General features: G+C 40.3%; 1 protein-coding gene across 6 annotated transcripts in view; it reads left to right on the top strand.

The window, feature by feature from the left end:
• Window positions 1-26,455, top strand: part of nrxn2b (neurexin 2b) — a 715,289-nt gene that overhangs the window by 352,919 nt on the left and 335,915 nt on the right. For all 6 annotated transcript variants that reach the window (XM_067579159.1, XM_067579157.1, XM_067579160.1 and 3 more), the window contains 2 exons: window positions 117-500; window positions 3,363-3,566. In XM_067579159.1, coding sequence (XP_067435260.1) covers window positions 117-500; window positions 3,363-3,566 — 588 coding nt within the window. The remainder of the gene's footprint in view (window positions 1-116; window positions 501-3,362; window positions 3,567-26,455) is intronic.

The raw sequence follows: 26,455 nt of genomic DNA, 5'->3' as shown, positions 1-26,455 counted from the left end.
CATATGAGCCAACATATCTATTTGTCAATATTTCTGGAAGACATGTTTATTTTAATAACAATTATGATATCAGCCAATTCATATTTCACTTTCTTGTTTCTGTTTCTGTCTTTTAGGATCTATCTCAGTCAACAGCCGCAGCATGCCCTTCAGCTCCCCAGAGGGCAGTGAGATCCTTGACCTGGACAGTGATATGTACCTTGGTGGGCTGCCTGAGTCAAAGTCGGACCTCATTCTGCCACCTGAGGTTTGGACGGCGCTACTTAACTACGGCTATGTGGGCTGTGTCCGTGACCTCTTCATAGACGGCAAAAGCCGTGATGTCCGCCGTCTGGCTGAGATCCAGAGTGCGCTGGGCGTCAGCAGTTTCTGCACCCGTGAGCTGCAGAAACGGTGCAGCAGTGCCCCCTGTGGCAATGCAGGTCTATGCAAAGAGGGCTGGAACCGCTACATATGTGATTGCACCGGCACCGGATACCTGGGCACCAACTGTGAGATAGGTAAGGAGGGTGGTGGTGGAGGAAAGGGGTGTCTGTATGTCTGTCTGTTTTATACACCCCTGCATGCATAGTTTGCAATATTGGGTATACACATATCAGAAAGCCATTGTGTCATCCAAACCAAGGTACACGAAACGACACAGTAACCTGTCTTACAGTGAAGTAAAAAGGAAATTCAAAAAATTGAGGCACTATACACTACAATATTTATAAAATGTGCAAAGGGGATCACAGATGGTCCCAACATGACACAATGTAATGTCTCTAAATCTTTGTTGCTTTGTTGTACAAGTGATGCACAATTCAGCAAATGAACCAGAGCAAGAAAACAAGTGTAGAATGAACATTTGAAAACATTTGACAATGTGTTGCTTTGTGTTTGACACAGCCAAGCAGCTGCTGTATAGTAGGAGCAAAAGCTCCACAGGGAGCTATGTATGAACCAAATGCCACCCGAGGGTGGGTGGCACTGGGGCCCTCCAGTTGGGAGGGGGGAGTCGAGGCTAAATAACTGAAAGGCTGGCAGCAGTGTGGCAGAGCAGCCAGGCCTACTGCTGCCATCTGTGGCAGTCACGCAAACCCAGGTGGCGCATACGCCATCACGATGCGAGGTGAGCCAGGCAAATAGGACCACGTACGTCTGATTCATCCCAATTAGCTGCAGGCGCCTCACTTCATGGTTTGTCTTTGCACATCCGTGGGGGTGAGTGAGCCATGACAGTATGGGATTTTGAAGGAGAAGGAGGGTAATGAGGGAAGGCGAGATTGGATTCAAATCAGGACAGTGGAGGTAGAGGATGAAATGTCTTTATTTTTGAAGGGTGATATTTTAACAGTTTTGTCTTTGGGTGCTCAGATGACAAGTGTAGTTTTAGCGATGCTCTTCTGCCATCTAGTGGAGCTTTGTGTTACTGCAGAGTTATGGTACAGGGCAGTTTTATATTAACCAGCAACACATTTCTCTATGTCAGTAGACTGAGTGGATAGATTAACAGTGTGTGGACAATCAACGATATTGATTGGAGGAAAAACTCAGAGGATATTACATGATCCCTCCAAGCCACATAAAATTAAAATCATTGATGATGTTTTGAGCAGGCATTAGGGTGATAATGAATATTTTTTGTTCACTGTGGATTGTTGTGATTGATTGTTAGAATAATGCTGCATTGAGAATGTATCACATTTATATGTAAGTGGGGTCTTTGTCAAAGAAGCCAGTACCTATTTGTCCACCCATCGCATGGTTTTTCTACATCTTTTAGCATCATGTTTTTTGTCTGCCCTCTAAAACCTAAATGTTGGAAGTACCATGTGACAGTGACTCTTGTTAGCCTGTGGTGACACATATCGACCCGAACTGCAAAATAAGAGCAGTCCTCAGGGAACTGTCACTCTGCACAGCAGTGTATTTATGGCATGGCTGATTCTAGAGAGTGTAACCACGGTTGTGTCAAGTGTAAATAAGGATGTCTCGGAAACCAGCTGCACTTTTGTTTTTTGTCATTTGTCTAAGCCTGAAGTGAGCCTAACATTGGATTCATTGATATTTCTTGTGGTTTTCTGCCTTTTGTTATATTGAATGTTTTCTTTTTGCGTGCTTAATTGTCATCCGATGATAACAGATAATAGGGACATAAAAGGCCCTGAGCAAATTCTTTACACAGTCAAACATGAACTTGACACAAATTTAGAAATTATTATATTTATTGACAAAAAGAAATGGTAGCTAACATAAAGGTGTATTTGGCATCACTTGCTACTAAACTTTCAAACCCACTGACTGATATTATCCTTTGATCAGTGATACATTTTCAGTCATCAGACCAACATGACTTTGATCATTGTCTCTTACTGAGTGTTCCCTTGATCCTATTCTATAGATGCAGCACTCAGATACATCTGTTTTCACAAATGAATTTTGTGTTAGTTCTGTATCAGTTTTGAAATGATAGTAGTTAAGTAAATACCACAAAAAATCGAAAAGGGCAAAAGTATATGACAGGTATGTGGTGGAAAATTGCTTGATCACTCAATAAACACACAAAGAGATCATTGTCAGGTTATGAAATAATGTTATCAAATAATACAACCAGAGGTACAATAGTACTCAGCCAGTCCTTTAAATACTATTGTACAAAATTTGAAACATCTCTTTTCTAACTTTACATGTCAGTAAACAACCCTCAGATAGAAACAAAAGTCAAGAGTTCAACTAACCCAGGAATAGTCTTTCCTCACAACCATATATGACAGCACACAAGCATGCACCAAGTAGCATCACAAAGTAACATTGCTACCATATTAAATTAAGAACAAACAACACTGTCCTCTAAAGGCTTATCAGATTGACACATAGAAATCTACATAACTATGATTTATCTTACCACTGGCTCAAACAAAAGTACAACAGAATAAACTAACTGTTAAAAGACTCAACTGTCTCATTTTACACAGCAAAGAACCAAGTTTAGAATAGACACAGCATAAAGGAATTTGGAACAGGTGTAGAACACAAACTAACATTAAACTGAACTTAAGAACGCTATTTGTAACATGTATGATTTATACAAGAAATACATCAAATGATAACCTACTATTCAGTTGTCTCTCACAGGTACCACACCTTTTAAGAAAGCAAGTTGACATGATGATGAAACATTAAAAATCCATCTGTAGTGTTTGGTGAAACCAGGTTAAATATATAAAATATTTAAATCTGTTTCAATCTTATTTAGATTGACATTGAATTTGACAAATGTTTACAGTATACTTGACTATCAAATGTTGTCTGTACACCTCTGTCCTGTGTTGTGTGACTCACTTTGTCACTCTCATGTCCTCTCCTTCACCCCTATCCAGAGGCAACGGTGCTGAGTTATGACGGCAGCATGTACCTGAAAATCATCATGCCGGTCACCATGCACACGGAGGCGGAGGATGTGGCTCTGCGTTTCATGTCTCAGCGGGCTTATGGCCTGCTTATGGCCACCACCTCCAAGGAGTCAGCGGACACCCTGCGACTGGAGCTGGACGGAGGCCGTGTCAAGCTCACAGTGAACCTTGGTAGGCCACCGTGATTCATTGTGGATGTTCCTGCTAACCATTCCCCTACCATCCCATCCCCTTTGCTCTGTATTTTAGCACTGCATACCGCTGAACTTAGAGTGATAGTTTGATATTTTGAATTTTACAGCATTATTTTTTCCACTCTCAGAAAGTTTGTGGGAGGGGAAGCGCTTCATGATTTGTCCCTCAGTTTCTTCAGGTTTGTTACCTGTGATATAGCAAGGTTTATGCAGTACAGTAAGCTAACAAGCTAGCCTTGATACTGTTTGGATGCCAACAGTGCTCAAAGGCTATTTATTTTAGAAAACTGAGTTACAAATACAGGAACTTCTCCCCCACTTACTCATAAAGTCCCTGCCGCAGTAAAATAACACTAAAATTCAAAATGTAAAGGTATCATTTCTCCATCTGTGGGGAGCCACCCTGCAGTCATTTCTGTCCCATACCCTTTGACCCCTTGACCAACCCTATCCACTCTTCATTCATCCTCTTCTTTTTGTTCCCGTGAAGCCCCATAGTACCTCCTCCCGTTAAAAAGCTCCATCTCTAACAGAATCACTGGCCCAACCCTGAGCCTTAACCCGTGAACCTGTCTCTAAAAGCTTCAAGGTGGTCTTGTTCCTATCTCGTTCTTCCTCACGGCCCTGCTCTTCTCCCTTTTAATGGAGTTTGCTGAGGGGCTGTTTGGCTCCACTTCTGCCTAGCAGCGGTGCTTAGAGAGATCCAGATCATAAGTAATTACAGATGTGTTCAAACAAGAGGGGGATGTAAAGAGGTCTGTAAGGCAATTTTTGTGGGGAGAAGTTCAGTGAAATTATATGACGAGAAGGGTTTGTAAGATGGTGTTCTTAGAAGGGGCAAATGCAATCCCTCTAATAACTGACTGCAGAAATGCAGACCTTTTGACTTATGAAAATTTAATTTCAATGAATATTAGTGCTCTGGGCAGATGTGTATGACCTTCCAGCTTCAGATACTTCTAGTCTGTGCTGATCCTTTGAAGGAACAGACTCTCCGCACTGAGCAGGGGAGGAGCAGGACAGAGGTGCACCCCGGAATATGGGAATTTAAGCCACCATAGAGACAGGAAGGGGGGCTGTGGGATAAACGAAGGTGGCCGTTCCTCTCTCTTTTTCTCTTTCCCTCTCTCTCTCTCTTTCTTTCTTCTGTCACTCATGAACACACCCACCTGGCCAAGACTCAGACGATGGAACTTTTCATCCCTTCAATGGCCTGTATGTCTGCGGCCCTCGGATCAAACAGTCAGAGAGACCAGCTCACAGCTGTAGTGGTCCCAAGTTGCACACACACTCACGGTACACAGGGCCACAGCTACAGCTCTTCTCAGGATTTTCATAGCTCTTGCAAGGAAATTAATGAATAACTAAAGTGAAACACATCTCATAATCAGCAGGGAATTCTCAATATCTGTTAAGACTTTCTCTCCAAACTTTAATCCTTGTTAAGATAATTAAATCCCTGCTAATTAATCACTAGGAAAGGCTATAATTGGACAGAATTAGTCCTAATGCTATTTATTAGTGGTAGATGATGATCCTAACCTTTCTAATGTGGAATGTGTCAGCTGAAGCTAAGTCTCTTATTTAGACACTGTCAACTAACACATTTATTTGTATATTATTTGTATTATTTGTATTCCCATGCAAATAGTTTTACACCATAAGACATTGTATTTGATGATCACTGGAAGACATTCATGTCCTGTTGTGACTTTTGCTTCTCTGAGCTAGGGACAACTTTTCCATTTTCAAAAAGTATGGCTACTGCTCCCGGAATCATTCATTTCAATAAACATCACTATTTACCAGCACGTGTGGCCCATAGATACATTTAACATAACAGTATTTGTATTACCCACACCTCTCTACACAGTGATGCTGGTCCCTGGCTGTTTGTGTCCACTATTCTGTAGCGGTTGACAGCTCGAGACCACAACCCAACCACACTGCCACATGCACACATAGTTCACAGCCACTAAATGGCAGAATAGCAACAAATTCATTTCACTCTATGAGATTCTGTAGGGAAAATAATTTGATATTTAAACAAATTCTGTCAGAGGTCTCTGTTTTTTTATTCCCTCTCAGACAGGGTCAAAGATCAGGGTAAGCCACTCAACAGGTTCCAGTTTTTATTCCAGGGCATTCAACCAGGGCGGATGTTTACTGACAATCCTGTCTTTCAGTTGAAGGACAAAGCTTTTTAACCAACACTCTACCATCCTGCCCAACCTCCATATGACAGCACAGTTTGTAAAATGATAACACTTTGTGTTTTTGTTGCACCACTTGTAGCAAATAGTACACAGCAGGGTCTTATTTCATGTGGTTTGTGTGCACCAGGCATGAGGTGGCTGGGATGTGCAGATCACCCTTTCTTGTCATTTACACTGTTGGGTTTCTTATGCCCAAAGTGCTGCAGAAGGCAAGTGCATCTCTCAAATTGCCAGGAAAGAGGGCTAAAGTTAAAGGTGCAAGACATTGCATCTGCTCTAGTGACGGCACAGCAGATGCAGAAAAAAGGATATTTGTACACAGTGTGTACTGTTTCACATTATTTATTTCCAATCCTTGTCAAGAAAGCAGCCACCTGAAGTTATTTAGGCCATCTAATTCTGACTAAAACATTTTGTGCAGTTGAAATTATTAGGCTCTATCTGGCATGTTAAATGAAGTTAATCATATATTTATGATGTTTGAACTGTTGTATTCATTATACAGTCTTATTATGATTTACGAAGAAAAAAAAAAACAAACTTTTGACATTAAATATTGAAAACGATGAAAAGTGCATAAAGGTTTTGCCAGATGGTATGTTAAATCTTTGATGCTCACTATTTCAGAACTGCACTCCACCCAGATAGAACCTTATAATTGCAAGTACACAATTAGCATTTTGATATTGTTTCTTTTTTATGTAATCATATGCCAACAATAGAGCACTTCCTGTAGTTTAATACCTTAAATATGGAAGTGTCATCACTTTGTTGACATTGCATAATGCTCCCCTACTGTATGGATCCTGTGGTGCAATTCTTGCCTTCTGCTGAGCTTTGGGAATATTGGGGGTGGAAGGAGGGATGGATGGATGATGGGATTGATGGAGTAAAAGGGTGATGCTGACTCAGAGCCTGTCCCCGGATGGTGGCCCCAGAGCAATTCTTGGTTGTCTGCAGAATGTACCTTGAAGGATGTAAAATGTCTTTTTTCTCTTTTATCCTCTCTCTTCTTTCTTTCTGTCTCTTTCTTTCTGTCTCTTTCTTTCTCCTTTTCTTTTTATTTGATCTCACCATCTCGCTCTCTCTCCCGCCAGATTGTATCAGGATAGACTGTAGCCTCAGTAAGTGGTTCTATCCATTTTTCTGACTAAAATGTATCTGTGTATCTTATCTGAATTCTGTGCAGTAGCCCTTTTCTGCTTTCTTCTGACTTCATGAAGAGGGACATCTCTCTTATTACCCACATCTTCAGTCCCTACCATATTTTTTGCCTGTGAATAAACATCAGTTGAATTTCTTTTTTTCAATTACACACCTTTTTCTCTCATTACTATTTTTCATTTGTGTCTTTCTTACTGCCTCATTTGTATGTCCCTCTCCACCTCTTTTGCCAATACATGATCTAAGTTGTATTTTTCCTTCTTTCCATAAGTTCTGTCATTTTAATTTCCCCTTTTCTGTCACAAATTTAATTATTGTTTCACTTGCATAATTATCTGGATTTTTCATCCCGCAATCCCTCTTGCTTGCCTACCACACTCTGCTATGAAATTATTTAATTGCCTCTCCCCTGCTTATTACCCGTTTTATTCATTTTCCTGTCAACCTTCTCCAAAAATGCATTCAGAAAAGGGCAACTTGACACTCCCCTGTTGGATGTTCCTATTTTCTATTATGCAGCGCTGAGCCTCGGCTCCACTCGGCTGCACACACAGGTGTTGCTTGTTTTCTATGTGGGACAAACTGTAGTTCTGGCCCCCAGAAAGCTAATTGCTTATCCACTGAGAGACAGCACCACCTGGTGCGTGCTTGTTTTTGGAGCAAGCTAATGTTTTCCTGCCCCATGCTGACAGAATGATAGCAAACTGTTATTTCTATCATGGCCACTGACAATTGAACAACTAGACTACAGGTAAGTGCTGCCAGCCATGGTGACAAAAATGGAGAAAACCTGATGTTTGCCATAATGTTTGTGTCTTTGTGTGTATGTTCCTCATGTTTAATGATGTCTTTGTTAGGGTAGAAAGGTGGGGGCTTGACTTTGTTCAACCTCTAACAGTTACCAAAGGGGGGAGCGTCACAAGGGGCTTTTTCATTTGCTGCCTTAGAAAAAAGTGTGTTTAGAGAAATTGGCTGAGTATATTGCTCCTCATTGCAGTCAGAAAGATCAGGTGTGGGCAAGGATTAGGGTTTGCATTTGAGATTAAGTAAAAAAAATAGGATATCGTCAGATTCTTATTGTGTTAGTGGTGATGGTTAAAGAAATAATTTTAGTCAGTTGAAGCCACTATGTAAAGTAATAGTAGTATAGTATGTACAGTATGTGTACCTCAGTTGCTGATGATCAACTGTATACTTCTACTGTATGTGGTTCACGTCTCTGCACTTAAAATGCATTTGAACACTCTTTATGTCAGACTTTATGGAGTGCAATTCAAAAACTTCAAAAGCCTCTGCCAAGCATGGAAGTGGCCTCAGTATGACGAATTACACTCCTCGTTATGTGTGGAGCCACTGACATGACGCACATTCAAATAATGCATAGAAGATTGCTATTCCCCTGTTTGACCACTAGATGTCGCACAATCATTGGGAATATTGTGTGCTTTCCCTGCAGTAGGGAGGAGTTTGTGACTGAAGCTGTTTTTTTCTTTTCTTTTTTTTTTTTTATCACCACAGGTCTCTAAACCATTTCTCTGACTGGCTAGTTGGAAATGACTTGGTCTCTGCATTATTTCAAATTATATGGTAGTTGAGGTCTCAATAGATTTGTATGTTTTAATGTGAGAAATGTTGTGCAGATAGAGTTTTTCCACAGAATCTACCAGGCTTTCTTCATAAAACTACCACTATTTTTGCTCATTGTTTTTTTTTTTTTTTTTTTTTTAATTTAGCACTTGTATTTAAATATTGATGTGGTTATTTACTGATGCTGCTCAAGCAATAATCTGTCGCAGTCTTGGAACATTGTGTTTTATTGGTTTTGCAGAGAATATTTTATTTAACTTTTATATTTTTTGGTTGACTGAGCACCCTTGTACAGCACTGTCCTGCTTCAGTCACACAAAACACTATATAAAAATGCCAAAATATGACTGTGTGAGTGTATAAAAGAGGGGAAGAAATTGAATGTGTGTGAGAGAGAGACCAGAAGAACGTGAGAGACAGAGCAAACCAGGGCAGAGGTACAGACAACAATTTATTCAATGCCATGACATCTCCCAGTCGATTCCTCCTCCAGAGCTCTACAGTAACTAAAGCCTTGAATTCCAGTAAGAAAATCAGAGTGCCAAAGTCTCTCTGCTGGCTGGTCTATCTAGATAGTTTTTCTTGTTCACATTTATTTCAGCTTTAATGGCAATACATAATTAACAGAACAAAACCTTAGCAGGGTGAGCAGCACTACTAATGTGTCACTAAATACAGTAGAGAGAGATTTATGGATTCTGACTGCACTCATTGATTGAAAAGACCAGAGAGTACTGGAATAAAATATTAAATACTATATATCCCTGATTTCTATAATAGAGGAGGAATAAAAATGTAATGTCTTGAGCTACTGTCCTCGAGCAAAAGTGGCTTTCATGTATACAAGGTGACTGCTATAAAGATTAATAATAAAAGATGCCCCTTTTTCTGGGGCAAAAGGGCAAATGCAGATACAATATATCTGCAACAGAGTAGCTGCATTTTCCATCTATTTTCTATCTAGGAATTATTCAATTAGTGATAAAATACACAGAAATAGGTAACTGTTTAAATACAACGTGTTACATAACGTGCATTTCAACAAAAGGGACATGGGGTTATGTAGGGTACATATGTGTGAGTGTGTGTGTGTCATCTTGATTTTCTTCTCATCTCCTGTTGCTTCATTTTCGGACAAACAGTGATCTTGCCCACCGTAACTTCCACATCATATCACTGTATCATAACTTGCAAACATAAACCAATGAAAAACAATGGGAGTAATCAGAAGAAGAGGAATATGTTTAATTCGGTTGCATTTTGAGATACTAATGGACGCCCAGCAAGCTCTGCTGAATGATTAGCATACAGATTGCGATAGCACACAAATATCATAGTCATACAAAACTGTTTCTCCTTTACTTTTCTCTGTTGTGGTGTTACTACTACTACTGCTATTACTACAGTCTTTCAACTGTTGACCCTTTTCACCTTTTTATTTCTGGACTTTGAAGTGCTTTGTGAGGCTTAGGAAGTGAAGGTTCAGCCTTGTGTTTTTATTGCAGAACATTGTGACCCTGCTTTCCCACCTTAATGCAAGTGGATATGATATGGAGCAGAACTGTAGCCCTCAGCTCCAGTCAGGTCAGAGTGTCAGGCTGATGAAATCTGTTTGGAAGGTGGCCTTTCAGCAGCCAGCAGCACCTTCTTAGCGCAAGATGAGATGAGATTTGGCGTGACATATGGCCAGCATGTGGGGTGCAAGCACTCCGTCTGCTAATATCATGCCCTTTGGCCTATACACCTGCAGGTCCTCACTCCAGAACACACACAGGCACACAGTGTGGCAGTGTGTAAAGAAGACAGTTAATTTAATTGATAATTGTTCAGCATTCAAAAATCTCTTAAAGCAAAACTTAAAATTTAAGTTTTGATGTAAAAAATCACAACGTTTCAATTAATTGGCGTAAGTGTCGCCTAGATGAGTGGAGACATGTTCTGTGAAAGTGGCCAGATAAACTCTCATTTTTTATCTGACAGTAACAGATGCAACCAGACAATAAAGAGCCAGGCAGTTGGCAGTGTAGCTCCTATGTGTTGATCAATGGCCAACATTTTACTGAAGACTGATAGTTACTGTATCTGGCTTGGTCACAATGCCATCATTGTGCTCTGTGTAAAGGCAAGCTCGACTACTCAGTTTCTGGGGGTTCCTTTGAACTGATTTTTATTTATCTTCACATGGCAACTAAGTGGTTATGGTTAAGAAAAAGGCAAAGATTAACTACAAGTCTGTGAAGGGATAGGAACTCTGGAGTCCCCCATGGAAATTATGATCACTTACATGCCCATTCACCACCCTGACCTCCACACCCTTACTTTCTGCTGCTGCAGGGGCAATTATTTAATAGCCATGCCTTGGAGACATGGTTTTAGGCCTATACTTCATTTTCCCAGTCAGATTTTTGTCATGAGTCAATGTGGTCTGAAAATCCACTGCATTTTTTTGTATTTGTGTTTTTGTCTGATCAAACCACACCCACAAAGTCCTGATAAAGCAGATTAGCTGAGTTTTTGAGAGTTAAGCTCCTAATGAATAATAACTTGAGATGTTTTTATTGGGAACATAATATTAAGTTAAAAGATATACTTAATATTTGAAACCAAGTTTTCAGGGGCTTTAATATGGAAATTAATGTAGTCTCAGACCTCTATAGCTGTCACAAAGATGGACACCATTTGTAATCTCGAAAATATCTTAATTATAAACGAGCAAACAGTTCTTTACTTAATTAGGATCCGCTCACCACTTCCTTGTGTGATGAGATAACCTTGAATCCTGTCATTACAATTAAGCAAATATTTACATCAGAAATATATGGTGTGGCAAACTTAGGGCAACCCAGATGTTTTTATCACAGTTTGTGCAAAATACTCATTCTCTATTCATAACAAGCATGTGATATGAATATGTTTGGTAGTCTATCAAAGGAGGGATGACTTATTTTTGAATTCTGATCTTCACAAAGTAAACATGCTCTTTTTAGTAGCAATATACCAGATATACCCCTGAGGTTATATATAAGTGCTTGTTTAGAAAAGTATCCTTTTAACTTTATTTTTCCAGTTTATTCTATCTTAGCATGTATCCTGAGTAGTCTGAAAATCAATTTTAGTGAGAAGGAGCCAGAGAGACAGGCCAGGACAGAAAAGTTTTATGAGGTTAGTGATTACAGGGATTTGCCAACATGTTACACTTAGTCTTTGATGGTCACTTGGCTGAAATCTATACATATCTTATACTCACACCACCATTAATATTTTATGCAGTGTAATATGAGCAAAATTGGATCTAAACTGCTATTAATGTTAATGATTGGTGAGTTTAAGTGTGACTGTTTAGCTCATTTATTTTGATGTTCATTTGCTAATATGTATTTCTTTTAATCAAACTGAATTTTAAATCAAACTAACTGACTTTAGTAAGCATTGAATCCCCATAGCAATACACAGATAGTGGGGAGATAGCATTAAGATGAAATTCTACTGTGCTGTACTAGGGGTACTTAAAATTCTGAAACTCTGTCATCTACTATCTGTGAACACAGCACTGCTGGATGTGATCAGAAGTGTGATTTGTTATGCCTGCAACTAATGCAGAAATATGTTTTCTGTGTTTTGACCCGTGGTGTGGTCAGTATAGCCTCATGTGAGTAAAAAACAAAAACAATGGTATCAAATTAATTGTAAGGGTCAAACCAAGATGAAAATCAATCCATTTTGAATCATGCACAAAATCCTATTGATTTTCATTTAGTAGTAATTAAATACCTCAGCACATTTTCCAGAGAGCTACTGGTCCTATAGTTGAGTAATTTTACAGATAAGTTAATTTAGATCCACATTTTTAGCTTTTTGTTTAACAATACCGTAGGCTAATAAGAATAGCACAATGATAACTGATATTACCATGAGATTACTACATTGCTATTCAATGCTGTCACAGAAATGTGCACACCCACAAACATAGATGTACTTGTACGCACACATGTATACATGCATTCACATATTGTGGGCAGAGGAATGAATGTAAGTGAGATTTTGCCCACACACACACACACACACACACAAACACAGCATATCTCTGTCACTGAAGCTGTCACCCTCCTCAGTCTTAACTGCCTCCACCCAGGTTGCCAGGTGTCACACTCTTCCCCCATGTGTTTTGCACGGTCACGACTACTGAAATATGTAGCGCAGTTCATGTTTCCATTTTCACTGCAGATACAGTACATGTGTTCAGAGACGGCGGGTGTCATGGCCATTTTATATTTGAATGGATGGTTTGCTCCGTCTAATTTGTATTGCATTGGTTTCTTATCTGCCGCCCCAGCTCTTTCTCACTTGTCTCCAAGCAGATGGCTCTCCTACATTCTTAGTGAATCACAAATATTCAATTTGAATGAGTTTCCAATCGCTCACTTAAATCATGAGTCATCACGTCCTATCTCAGCCAAATAGATGTCCAAGAGGGATATGCAGGAGGCACTAGAAGTTGCCCCTAGCACGCATAACATCCTACAGTTTGTGAAGTTCGAGTATGTATCAGGGTTAGACTGTATAACATTTATTTTGGAGATGCTTGGATTTGGATTTGATTTTTAAAGGCAATTTAATGCTCCAATGGAGGACCACCATTTTTTTTATTTAATGTTCATTTTATCCTCCACAACTCCAGGCCAAATGTGATGCAATGAGCCAATAAGAGGAGTATGTTATTAACATAATGCCTATATCTTTGCACCCTCAGATGGATATGTCATTTGATATAAATAGATTTATGTTAAAAGCAATCATCTAGCTCAGCGAGGGAAAACAGAAATTAATTGAACATTTCTCAGTAACAAGTTTAACTATAATTGCAATAACAGTTGTCTCTGTGTTAATAGTGCACTGCTAAGCACCAATAAGAAAACACATGTATGTCTAAGTATTTAAACACACTGGATATAACTAACCTTCCTGGTAGTTGCCTAGAAATACTCTACTGTCACACACAAATCATCTTTAACAGAAAAAATAAAATAATAATAAAAAAATACATACACATACAGTAAATATCGCCTCCATGGATGCAACTTCATTTAATTTCCACACATTTTATCGTATTTTGCTCCGTGCATGTTTTAATGGAAATGAACCAAATGCTTCTTAAAATGTTAAACAGAAATGACCTAGTAAAAAAGTGCTTTGAAGCCTATATGAACTTCAAAGGAATATGTAATCAGAGCATTTTCCTAACTACAGCTGGAATGGGATGTGCAAGGGTGAGTGTGTTTGTGTGCAAGCATCCATGTGTGATGCATTGTATATGTATCTGTCTGCGTCTTCAGCCACATGTGTCTGCAGATGTTTATATTACAGTTCACCAGGTCTATCACTATGCACAGTGATAATGTGGTTATAGAAATTCCTGTTAACTGAGGTCACAGTTGATTTGGAAGATAGCAAAGTTCTGGTACCAGTAGATGCCATATGTATTATCATACTGAAAACAAAGTAAAAGCTTAGTTAGGAAAGATTTCTTAAGCAATAGGCATATCCCAAATAAAAAAACAGATGTAGATAACATGTTTTTATTACTGTTAAAAGCAACTCAGAGCAGAGACAATCCACCAAAACATACTCCCCCTTTTGCACATAATTGCACAAATGAGCCGGAGAGCTGTGATTGCCAAGTACTCACAAATGAAAGGGCAATACTCTAGCTGAAGGACATGCTGGGAAGGTGATCGACCGTGGTTGTATAAAAACTACTGACCTTACAGAGCTTAGTCTTATATCATTTATTTTGCTATTTTTAAAGCAATCCTCTATTCCCATTCAGTGTTCAACAGCCTAGAAATTTCGGCGACTGTCTCACTGTCAAAGGCCCTTTCTTCATTGTTGAACCCAAAGGAGAGATAAGTTTAAGCAGGAGGGAGAGATGGTGAAGAAACCTAAATTGACAAAGCAGAACGGGGGAAGGATGGCTAGTAGGGATGGACTCTGACAACCGCTGACAGATGAACGAGTGGAAAGAGAATGAGGGAGAGAAAAATCAAGGAATCAGGGACGATAGGGATGAAAGTAACAGAGTGAATGAAGATCTAACAAGGACGACAGTGCCTTGTAGTTTTTCTTTTTCTATTTACTTCAGCCCTCTGTCTCTTCTCTCTCTGAACTTAAGACACCTGAGGCAATCTACTCATTATACCTAACCGGGTGAGGAGATTGCCTTCCTGCCCTTTTTGTCTAATAAGAATTGTCCACATCAATGTCCCAGTGTCTACTTGTACTCTGGCCACAATTTCAGATCTTTTACTTGGAAAAGGTAAAGAAAGGTGTGTTCTGTCTTTTCACCTGGGACCTGGTCAAGTACTGGGAACCAACATGTTTGAGAAGATCACACCTGCCTTCCTGGTCCACTGAGCAGCTTGTGGAGCATGTTTGACAGGAGGCTGACAGGCTTGTCTTGCTCAGTGCCTTCTGATACCTCAATAGTCTTCAGATTGCAGCCTCTCCTTTCAGGGACACAACTTAGGCAGCCAAGTGGTTTGAAGCCATATTTACAAGTAACAAGTTGTGATTTACACATACACACTAGCTCATATCTGTGTAGTGGCTAGTTAGTTTTCAGTCTTAAGCAAACCATTCTCAGTCTGGTTTACTTTCTTTTCTAAATGGACTGTACTTGTATAGCGCCTTTCTAGTCTTTGGACCACTCAATGGGTACAGCTACCATACAAGGTCCCAACCTGTCCATCGGAGGGAGCTAACCCTTCACACACATTCATACTCCTGCTCCTGATACTGAAACTGAAACTACCAAGATACTCCTAACCTAAATTGAACCCTAAATTGCTGCAATTTGGGGTTCAGTATCTTGCCCAAGAATCGAACCGCTGATCTTCCGTTTAGCGGATGACCCACTGTACCTCCTGAGCCACAGGGACAGTTGTGGCGCGTTTTGTGGATGTCTTTCAGTATATTAAGCTGCAAAGGTTTGTCTCCGTCGGTGGTTGCTTTGTTGAGTTTTGAGGGCATTATGACATTGAATACAACAAAAAGGAGCAGAACTCAGTAACTAGTAGAATAAGATAAATATAACCCAGATCAAAAGAAAAAAATGCAGGATAATAGTTTTGAAAGACCTATCTAATAATCCATTAGACATCGTCTAATAGCATTCCATGAACACTTCATTATCTCATATACATGTTTGGGGTCTTTGGGCTGGTGAGACCAATATAAAATCAATATGACTTAACAGTATTCAGAAAAAAGGGGGTCTTCTGATTAGTCTTGAGGTTCCACTGAGAATCATTGCCACACTAACCCTAGTGTGTGAAAAAAAAGGCAAACGAGATCCAAGTACTTATTGTGGATCCCAGAAAGTGCTTCGGTCCTACTGATTCCAGGGTTTTCATGAAAACTTCAGTTGTGTGTAACTTTTGGAATATTACAAGACTAATAATCTGGTGCTGGACATAAATTAAGCACTTTTAATGGAAAATAGCACAAATTTGCTCTTTCTTTATTATAGTAAATGAACATTTAAGCCCAAAAAGATCATTAAAGGGTGGATGCAAGGGGAGCTTGCAATCACAATTTAAACAAATACACTTAAAATGTTTAGTATTCTGCTCAAGTGCTCAAGTGCAGAAGTGCAAAAGATCTCTTTTATTCTATCATCAATAGGAAAAGATTGCCTATATCCACTTGGGATTTGAGCTCCCTCTGTATTTATTTTTACAGAGTTATGTCAACAAAGTAGTTGAAATTGTTCAGATCTCAATGGGCCTTTCTCAATGCCAAGTATGCCAAATTCAAACTTGGCAAGTTTGACTCTGGATTACAAACTTCCGAAGACGGGAGGACACAGTACGATCATTCTGCAATTGGAACAGCAGCGTACTTTCTGACAGCAGCAGCTCAGCTTCAACACAATTGCCTGACTGTACTGTGACAAAATAATCTCAACTCAAAGCTCCACTAACACTTTTTTCTCACAAAAAAATAACCTCATTGACAGAGAGATGCAGTAAATTATGTTATTCGGTCTGTAATGTAGCTATGATAAAAACTCAAACTGTTACATACCATAATAAAATGAAACTAAATTTAATATAGACTGATCAGTTCATTTTAATGAATTTATATTTATTGAAATGTGGTGATATCTGTATATGTGGAGCCCCAGAGGCAGCACTGGCGTTTTGTCCAGTAAAAACAACATTTCATCTGTGAGACCAACATTTATCTTCCAAAAGGAATTATATATCAAAATGCTGCAGAGACATTAGAGCCAGCAGTAAACTACCCAAGAGCTGCATAGATCAGTTCATCAGATCATGTTCTCCCCAGGATGACAATGGACGTTGACTGGCCAATCATCTCAGGAGTTGGACTGCTAGCAGCTGAGATGACCAGCTGGTCTACCAGGCCAGTGGCTCCTCACATCTCCAAAAACGTAGGAGCAAATTTCCAAATAGGCGTTATTTAAATAAACTGACCACATAATGGGAATCTAAATTGTTACTTTCTCGCTTGAAATATATATTAAAACTATATTAAAACTTAATAAAGTGACATATTAACAATCCTACAGTGAAAAACTGTATTTAGCCCAGCTAAAAATCTCTGCCATAGCTGCCAATTGGAGTGAAATGCATTCTGGGATACTTGGCTTTCCTACGTCCACACAAGTCAGCTCCAGATGTATCCTTTGGTGGGTGGAGCAAGTACATATCCGGGCATTTTGACTGCACTTGAACTTTGAAATGGAACAGTACTTGGGCTGCGACTGATGACATTTCACAAGGACACAAGTACAGACAAGAACGCAGATTGAGAAAGGCTCTGCACAGAGGACAAAAGCTTTGTGTTGAACAGGGATATGGCTGCCTCACCAGCAAAGCCTTAGTCCATGATCAGTCTGCCTCCTTTCATTGCTACGTGGCACCAGCGACAGGTTAGATTGGGACTCATTACAAAGACTCTAATGAGAGAACCAGCAGCAGCCTGGAGCTGTCAAGATGCATACCTCCTTGCAGGACTGATGGTTATCCCATGGGACCATACCCTCCTGCCACAGCATGCAGGGAAATACGGTTCAAATCATAAATCAGCATCCCCCGGGACCTTTTCCTAGGGAGGGAGGGAGGGAGAGAGATGTGAGGATGGGTGGAAAAAAAACAAAGAAGGAAGCAAACTGATAAGAAGCAGGCAATAGAGGGTGAGTGTGAAAAGGGAAAGCAAGGAGCCAGTGTGCAGATGGCTGTACGAAAGGGAAGAATGGAGTCGTCTGTGTTTGAAGCTCCAAAGGGAGCTCTGAAATTCTGGAGAGGACGGGTGCAATGAATGATTCATTTCCTCCTTCTCGAAATCAATGTGCTGTTCTCTCAATATCTTCCCAACTCAAATGTGTCTTCCTGCGGTGGCCATCTGCAATTCTAGAAGATATCAACAGCGGTTATCTTGTCATGGATGCTAAAGCACCAAGCACACCCCTCCCTCACAGGGGCGAGAACAGTGGGAAAGAGAAAGTGTGTGGCCCCTGATAGCAGGCATTGAATACAAATGTCTGTGTGTGAGCAAGCATCACACACACATTTTGCTTCAGAGAAAGGAAAGTAGACACACTTGTGCGTGCGCACACACAGGCACAGGCTGCCTTATCTCTGTAATTGGCACAGGGGGTCAGAGCGGCAGGCGTAGATAATCATTGCTGGGGGTCATAATCTGTTTGCCGCTCCCCTCCCTTCTTCTTCCTCCTCTTCTCTCTTCGACCCCTCCCTTGCCATCAAAACCACACACACCCAGACACACTCGGCCACCTCCAGCCTTTTTTTTCCCCCCTGTTTATGATGCAGCACCATGCAGGAGATGTTTGGATGTGGCCACAGGGGGGCTGTTTTGCTGTTGTGTCAGCATGCGACTGTGTCCTCAACTGACTGCCAGACCCCCCACTTACCACTCCCCAGTCCTCCCATGCACCCACACAAACAGATCCCTCCAACCCCTCCACCCTCCTCCCAGTGTTCTCAGAGGTACAACACATACTGTAAAACAAGAAGAGCTACATTGCAGGGGGTAAAACTTGATAGATTACAAGGAGAGAAATGTAGGTTAGACTGAAAAAGGTGATTTGGGGCTAATAAAAAGACAGGAAAGATAGTAAGGGCCAGCAACAAAATGAGGAGACAGAAAAGGGAAGAGAGGGATAGATGGAGGAGGATCTTGATGTAGATGTCTCCTTGCATTTTTATCAACATTATCAGCTCATATCTTTCATTTCCATCACGCCATCTTTGCTGTTAGAAGCCATTTATATGGCACACATGCATGCACACACACAAACACATACTCATACACAGCTTTTCATTAGATCTGCGGCGATAGGCCTGCGCTCCTTTGAGATAGAAAATATGATATCTTAAGATAGGAGCCAAATGGAATTATCGTCAAAGGAGGTCTTATCCTGATAACTCTGAAGAGCAAAGTAAATCCTGTCTCTTGCCATAGAAACCACATTAACTTATGCAGCCTTATGTAACTATTGCTATCTGCCTTTGCTTTTACAGAAAAATAACAACTCCATATGGGTCAGTTGCCTCCATCGAAGAACCCTCAGCCCTCTCATAAACCACATTCCACAGCAGTAGAAAAGTCATTTCCACTCCCATTCCCACATATGGTATGTGTATATAATAACCATTTGGTAAATGATGCTGCAATGCTGCCAGCAGAGTGACTGAGGCAAAAAAAAAGTACAAGGATATAAAGAACTCCATCCCAACACACACATAATGTATATACATTTCGCCTATGTGACTCACCCATAACACACTTTCCAATTTAGCCATTGCTTGGCTCATTTTTAAACAAGACACTTCTGAATCTGAAAGTCAATGAAGGCAGTTAACACAGTTACTGGTCATGAATCATAAAATGGCACCCCTGGGTCTCTGAATAAGGCATCATTTACATAGTCCTACCTCTGTAAATTCAATATTAGCCAAACATGCAAGAAACAGCTTAGGTTTCTTGATAGTGGGCTGACTGGTAGGGGAGCTGTTTTGTTATGTTTTTGTTTTTTTGTTGTTGTTTTATTTGGTCACTATGGGGTGGAGAGAATCTTTTGGGAATTATTCCCATTGGAAAAAACATGCAATTTTAGTGAAAACATTTTAAATCCTTTAAATCATTGCAATGATGAATTGCAATCATTGCATTGATTATTTGGATTCCTTTCCCATCTGGACATATTGACCATATCCATACATATATAAATTCAGGATTACTTAATTGGTTACTAAAGCTATACATATTAATGTTCTGCCAGCATGATGCTGTTAGTATGTATCCTGTATGTGGGTGAAGAAAGTCAAGAAAGACAAAAATTCACATTCATGTTCTGTTATATGATTACTTAATCAGATGACACCTTGTAGAGCAACATGTGTCTGACATAAAAGACAAAAAAAACAAAACAAAGGGTGACAGTGGCTGTTAGATAAGCTGCAGTCAGCATCCTGTTGCTTGCACTATTGCAGGTGATGTCTTTTCCCCCACTTACTCTTCTCATAATTACATAAAAATCTCTAACATGGTGTTTTGCACCATTTTTTAGCAAAGCATCTCTCGCTCCCTTTCAGTTACCCCCGCTGTATATTCGTTCGTACGCACGCACAAACACACACAAAAGTTTCTGCTGTGCTGTGGCTGCTGGCGAATGAGAGCCAATATGTGTCAATCAACCACCCAAACCTGACCCCTCCTGCAAACGGCCAACTTCTTTTTACCAACCGTGTTTACTAAATACCAGTAGTTCTGCTATCTGTTCTGCTATCACTTTGGAACTTGTTTTCTGCTCCTTTGTTGAAGAAATAATGTTTTAGGTGTGTGTGCTCAGGAGTGGGTGACTTTTTATTGCTGGTGTGTTTTGTTGTGAAATGTGTAGTGGTTGATGGAGGCAGCTAGCTGTTTCATTAGCTGGAGAGCTAATATCCACAGGGTGTTTCTAGTTGGATAGCACTGTTTTTATTGTGTTGTTTTGTCATTATGCCAGTCATTTGTTGATCTTAGCGGGAGAGAAGCAAGGCACTTTGGAGCGTGCAAAAACGTCACTTGCGTTGGATATTCGTGGAAAATCCGTCCCAGGTCCTTCACATAGAAATCAGTCTATCGGCTGTTACAGACAACTGAGAAAGTTGGGGAAGGTTTCATTTTTTATTTTACATTACTACCCGTTCACTCATTGGCAATAAAAAAAGATTCATACATGTAATTTGCCTCACAATTCTACATATAGAACCTTTAACTGGGACTGATGGATGAATGAATGAATGGATCGATTTACCATGTCTAATTTCTATTAGGTAATGACACCTGCATTGATATTGTCCCAAAATACAGTATCCATGCTCAAATTATTTACATTGTCATCAGCACAGTTTAACACAAAGCAGGTATAACAGCCTGAGGAGGTGGAGCTTATCAACCCACATACAACCCATATAACCATCTATAAACATGAAATTTCACCACAGCTTGTTTACATAAGAGATTATGATTAAATGTGAAATGTGTTGTATGTTATTATATTTCTCTGTTATAAAGGCAGCAAGGGATTATACTACACAGCATACTGTACATAACCACAGCTTTAGTGGCTTACAGCACTATTATCTCGCCTGTTCCCATGCAGGATGTACAGGTAAAGAAAAGGTTTTTACAGAAACAAGCTAAATAGGCTTTTGAATAAATCTTATAGCCCGCTGATTCAGTTTGTGTGTTAGAGGCAAACATTGAACCAGTGGGAAACGCTTGTATTGTAACATTTCAGGAAATCATTTTCCAGAACACTATATTCACCTACTTTATCATTTCAAACTGTATTTAATATCCCTATAAGTAGTGACACAATATCTATGATAGTGTAGGTACTTAACAGTGTCCTTAACATATATTTAATCCTGAATTAAGAACATCTGTATGATATTTAAAATGTGTTCCCTACTCACTCATCGTTTTTATTCGGTAAATTGCTGCTTATATAGTGCTTTTATCCAAAGCACTTTATAATGTTTCTGCTGTTCACTCACCCATTCACACACACATTCACTCACCAATAGTGGCAAGCTACCACGCAGGGTGCTGGCGCTACCATCGGGAGCAATATCTTGACCAAGGACACTTCAACATGTGAACAGGCAGAGTCAGGGATTGAACCACCAACCTTCTAATTAGTTGACAACCCGCTCTACCTCCTCTGCCACAGCTGCCTTATCTATTTATACTCTCTGAATTTATCCAACCCCTTATTTCTCCTGTATTTTAGATTGTTATGTAATGTTATATTATGAATGTATCAGTATAATATTCCAATGACCATTACTGGGGCTATATGAATTATACAATATGTTAGTGAATCCTCCTAGCTTTTGTTGTAGTTCATTTTGACAACTCAGGCTGTGCCAGTCAGTGTGTTCACCAGTCAGCTGTCACAGGTGATAATGCACTAGAAATACAACATGGCAGTAGCATACAGAGATTCCACTCTCACCAGAGCAAAAGCAAAGCACTGGGACGTTATTGACTGACTTGTGCCACTTTACTGCTATCAAACTAGTCCCCGTGGTGTACGAACATTTCACAGTGTTTGAAGTTGTACCACCTGTACTATAAACTGTAACACTACAGTGTGTCATTTCTTGCTCTGCAGTTTATAGAATTTTCCAAAATGAGCCATGAGCCTAACATTACCTCACTTTCAAATGGAAATCAGACAATGATCACATGCAGCAGCAAGCCCACAGTGAATTACTTAAAACTGAATGAATAAACATGTGACCTGCATACTTCTAATTAGTATTTGAAACATTTTCTGCTGTCCTACCCGTCAAAATTAACTTTCGATTTGTCCTTGTTAAAGGCAGTGTTAAATAGAGATGTTACAGTACGTGTATTCATTCCAAACCATCATGGCACAGACGTGATGGTTTGGCGCATGCAGTCATACGAAGAATACGCTCTGTCACCCAAACAATTACTGTCAGATAGTTTAATAATCCACTTATTCCAATTTGCAGAACAATAATTCTAGAGCATGAAGTCCACGTGGTACATTTTGACAGCACACCACTTAGCATAGCATGCTCATGGGTATATGCTAGCCAAAATAGCCTGGTTACCTTGGTTACCCTGTAGTATCACTGCTCTCAGATTGACAAACGAAAGACTTGTAACACTGGCTGAGTACAACACTATGATTAAAATATGCTCTGTTATCTCCCTAGTGAAATGATACCGTGTCTCCTCGTCCCCCTACCCTCTCTGTGACGGTCGGCTTTGCACTCCGCCTTTGAGTGAAGCCATTCAGAACAATGATGAAAACATTAGATTTTTTTATGTGGTCAGACAGCACATCATAAGAACCAGTTTTGAGAGAGAAAAATGTAGTTAGAAAGTATGAAATTAAAAGTAGTGGTTTGGTCTTGCTTATTTAACCAGGACGTCCTTTGAGATTGAAATCTTTTTTTCAAGGGAGACCTGGCCGAAACAGCACACCAGTTACAGTTTGAGTAGAAGTAAAAAACAACAGATAGAGAATACATACAACAAACACAAAAGGAAGAGACAGAATCCAGTTTAAATAAGGCAGTTGCAATTCTCAGTTACAAGGACTTTTAACATGACTTTTAAATTTTCCTTATATTATTACATATGACTTCATTAGATTATTTCAGTAATAGTTATGACCAATGAGCCATTGTTGTTTCAATTTTTCAAAATAAAAGACCAAACCGACCCCAAAACCGAGATAAATACCGAACCGTGAATTTTGTGCACCATTACACACCTAGTGATAAATCATACCCCAGCCTCCAGTTTGTTTTGGAAATGTAACCTAACATAAGAACACAGAGGGTTGCTCCTACTTCTCTATGTCTTGCTCGCTTTTCAGATTTGACACTGTACTGTTTCGCACACAGCTTCCTCAATATCACCTTAACATTTCTGATGAACGTGGTTAGCATATGAGAGTGGTGGCAGGGAGGGCTTTGGTGTCGCGGAGTTGTGGCCTCGCTGTCCAGACACCAGTCGACTGAAGTAATCAAGTGTGAAGGTTGTGAGGAGCAAACAGCCATTAACTTCCCAAACACAGGCCATCATCACCGTCTGCAGAGGACAGAGGGGAGGGCGTGTGTGTGTGTGTGTGTGTGTGTGTGTGTGTGTGTGTGTGTGTGTCACTGTGTGAATGAGAGCTAGTGCCAGGGCTGCTGAGTGTAGTATAGGATTGTGTGTGTCCTCTTTATTGCTATCTGATGGGTTGAGTGGATTGTGTGATTGTGAGTGTGTCTGATGGGAAGTGTATGAGTGCATGGTGTGTGTTTGCAGCTACAGTAGGACTGTCATCAGTTTGGCAGAGGGGATTGTGTGTTTGTGTGTACTTGTGCATGTGTGCACTTCTGAGATGTGCAAGTTTGAAGCCTTGACTACAGCCTAGTAAATAGTAATTGGCATGCATTTGTTGTACTTTCAGACTTGCACACATACACTCTGGCATGTATCTATTTATTCAGATTTGCTGGGAAATCAGTCCATGCATCCCACTATGTCTGCCTATCCAGTGTGATCTCAGTGCACACTATTCCCATATGGCATTACAGTGGGACAGTGCTTGGCATGCCCAGGCCTGTGACCGCCTGTTTGACATGCCACTGTGTCGGCTGGTGTGATGCCATGCTGAACCAACCCATCTGCTTCGGGTCGAGCTGGCACAAGGGGGAACTCATTGGAGGCAGGCATGAGGAAAAGGGCATTGGACCAGGGGTTTGGTAAAGCATGGCATCCAAAAATCTCCTGAACTACTGCCCTCAAAAGGACCAGAGCATGAACAAGGGTGTGATGGAGTGCGTGTGTTTGCTTTCAGTATAGACTAGGAGAGTAAATTCACTTATGAGAAGTGGATAAGCTGTCCACCTTACTGACTGTGGAATAGTTCCCCTACAAGTGACAGCTGGTGGAAGAGTGTTTGAATGGAAGCCAAGCGTAATTATTATTTCTTTCTTTCAGAAAGTGTAATTGTGTTTTGTTTATGGGTCAATGACAAATAAATCATTTAAAAGGGCTTAAAGAATCTTACCAAGGATTTGTTGATGCTATATTAGAATATAAATCTGTTCGATGATGCAGTTTTACAGTATGATGAAAGACATTGATTGATGTGGTGATGTGTTCCTCATGATGATCACCAACTGGAGGTCATAGTGTACTCACCTTATTTGGCATTACATCATGGTTGTGATTGTATGTGGGTTGGTGATGTGTGTGGGTTATAGGAGTGGTGTTGCAAGCATTAGTGTTTTTGTTGAGGACCAAATTGGTTAAAAACATTTCAAATACATATTAATTGGGCTTTTCAAACAAGAGATACATTTGACATTCAATGCAACTGTGTTTGCATTCTGTACAATGTAGTATGTCTTATCTAATTGAGCTTAAGTTGAGGCATACAACAAGGTTCCAAATCCAATGAAATTGTCATTTAAGAGTTAAGAGTCAGGTAAATAGCAGTTGTGATTAATGCTAGATGAAATGGTTGCAGTTTTGGAGTGTAGTAGTCCAGGTAAAATTCCAGAGAAGACATTTAACTCAATTGAGTCCCCAAAACACACTAAACCGTGGGGCATATGTGTGAAAATGTGTGTAATTTCGGGTTGAAGTAGGCTATCAATGTGTGGTTCACAACACGTCAGGGGTCCCTTTCAGTGCAGCAATGAGATGTGCAGTATTTATAGGATTTGTCCATTTGGGTGGGAGGAGAGCATTCAGCCGTTTGAACTTAAGAGGCAACACGCTGTGAGGCTCTGTTTAAAAGAAATCAATAGCAAGTCAAGCGGATTCAGAGGAGATGCAGTTCAGGAGGGTGTTTCAAAAGCAGCGATACCTGGGACAGATCAGTTGTTTGTGAATTTATGTGTCTGTGTATATAAGATGTGTGTCTGTAGGCAGCAGCTTGCAGTGCAGCAGTCATTTGAGGGTATAGAGAAAGTGTTGAAGGAGGAGAGGATTGTTACAGAGACAGACATAAAGAGAGAAAAGAGTGTGTGTGTGTGTGTGTGTGTGTGTGTGTGTGTGTGTGTCGGAGGGGGGGGGTTGGAGGGGGGAGGGTGTTCCTCTTCATTACCGACACTAAGGAGCCATGCCAGGAGCACAGATGGCAGAGGAGAGGAGAGGGGGCATGGAGTTGGCACATAAACTGCAACACACACTCACACAGCACATACATTCACACACTCAAAATGACATTAAAAATATGTAAATCAAAAGAATAAGTCCTCAAAGCTCAATATGTACACCTAATAATAGTGAAATACATCACATGTATTACAAACACACGCATTCATATAGCCTAGATGTTGTCCTAAAGATCACCTACCCCCACACACATACACACACACACACACACACACACACACACACACACACACACACACACACACACACACACACACACACACACACGTGACATCAAGCTATCCCGTGGTGTTGCCGCACTAGTTTCTTGGCTGGGGAAGCAGCCATGCTGACACTGCATCTCTTTCTTTATCTTTTGCCATCTCGCTTTCTCTAACACAGACGCACACACACTCTGCCCTCCCATTACACCCTTCCTCCAACCCCTTGCCACCACTGATGCTGTAACCTAAGACCTAAATTAAAATTTTAACAGTATCTTTTTGAAAATGAGTCCCACTCTCTTTCTTTCTCTCTCTTTATCTGCCGCATTCACACACACACACATACACACATACATACACACACCCCAATGGTCCAATTAGGAGTAGTGGACTGTTTGCGCGGCAGGAAAGCAGGGCAGCATGTTTGTGTGTGGGAGATGTATCTATTG

This window comes from Thunnus thynnus, chromosome 22 (genome assembly GCF_963924715.1).
Source record: "Thunnus thynnus chromosome 22, fThuThy2.1, whole genome shotgun sequence".
NCBI classification, from domain to species: domain Eukaryota; kingdom Metazoa; phylum Chordata; class Actinopteri; order Scombriformes; family Scombridae; genus Thunnus; species Thunnus thynnus.
This window is presented reverse-complemented; position numbering and strand designations above follow the sequence as displayed.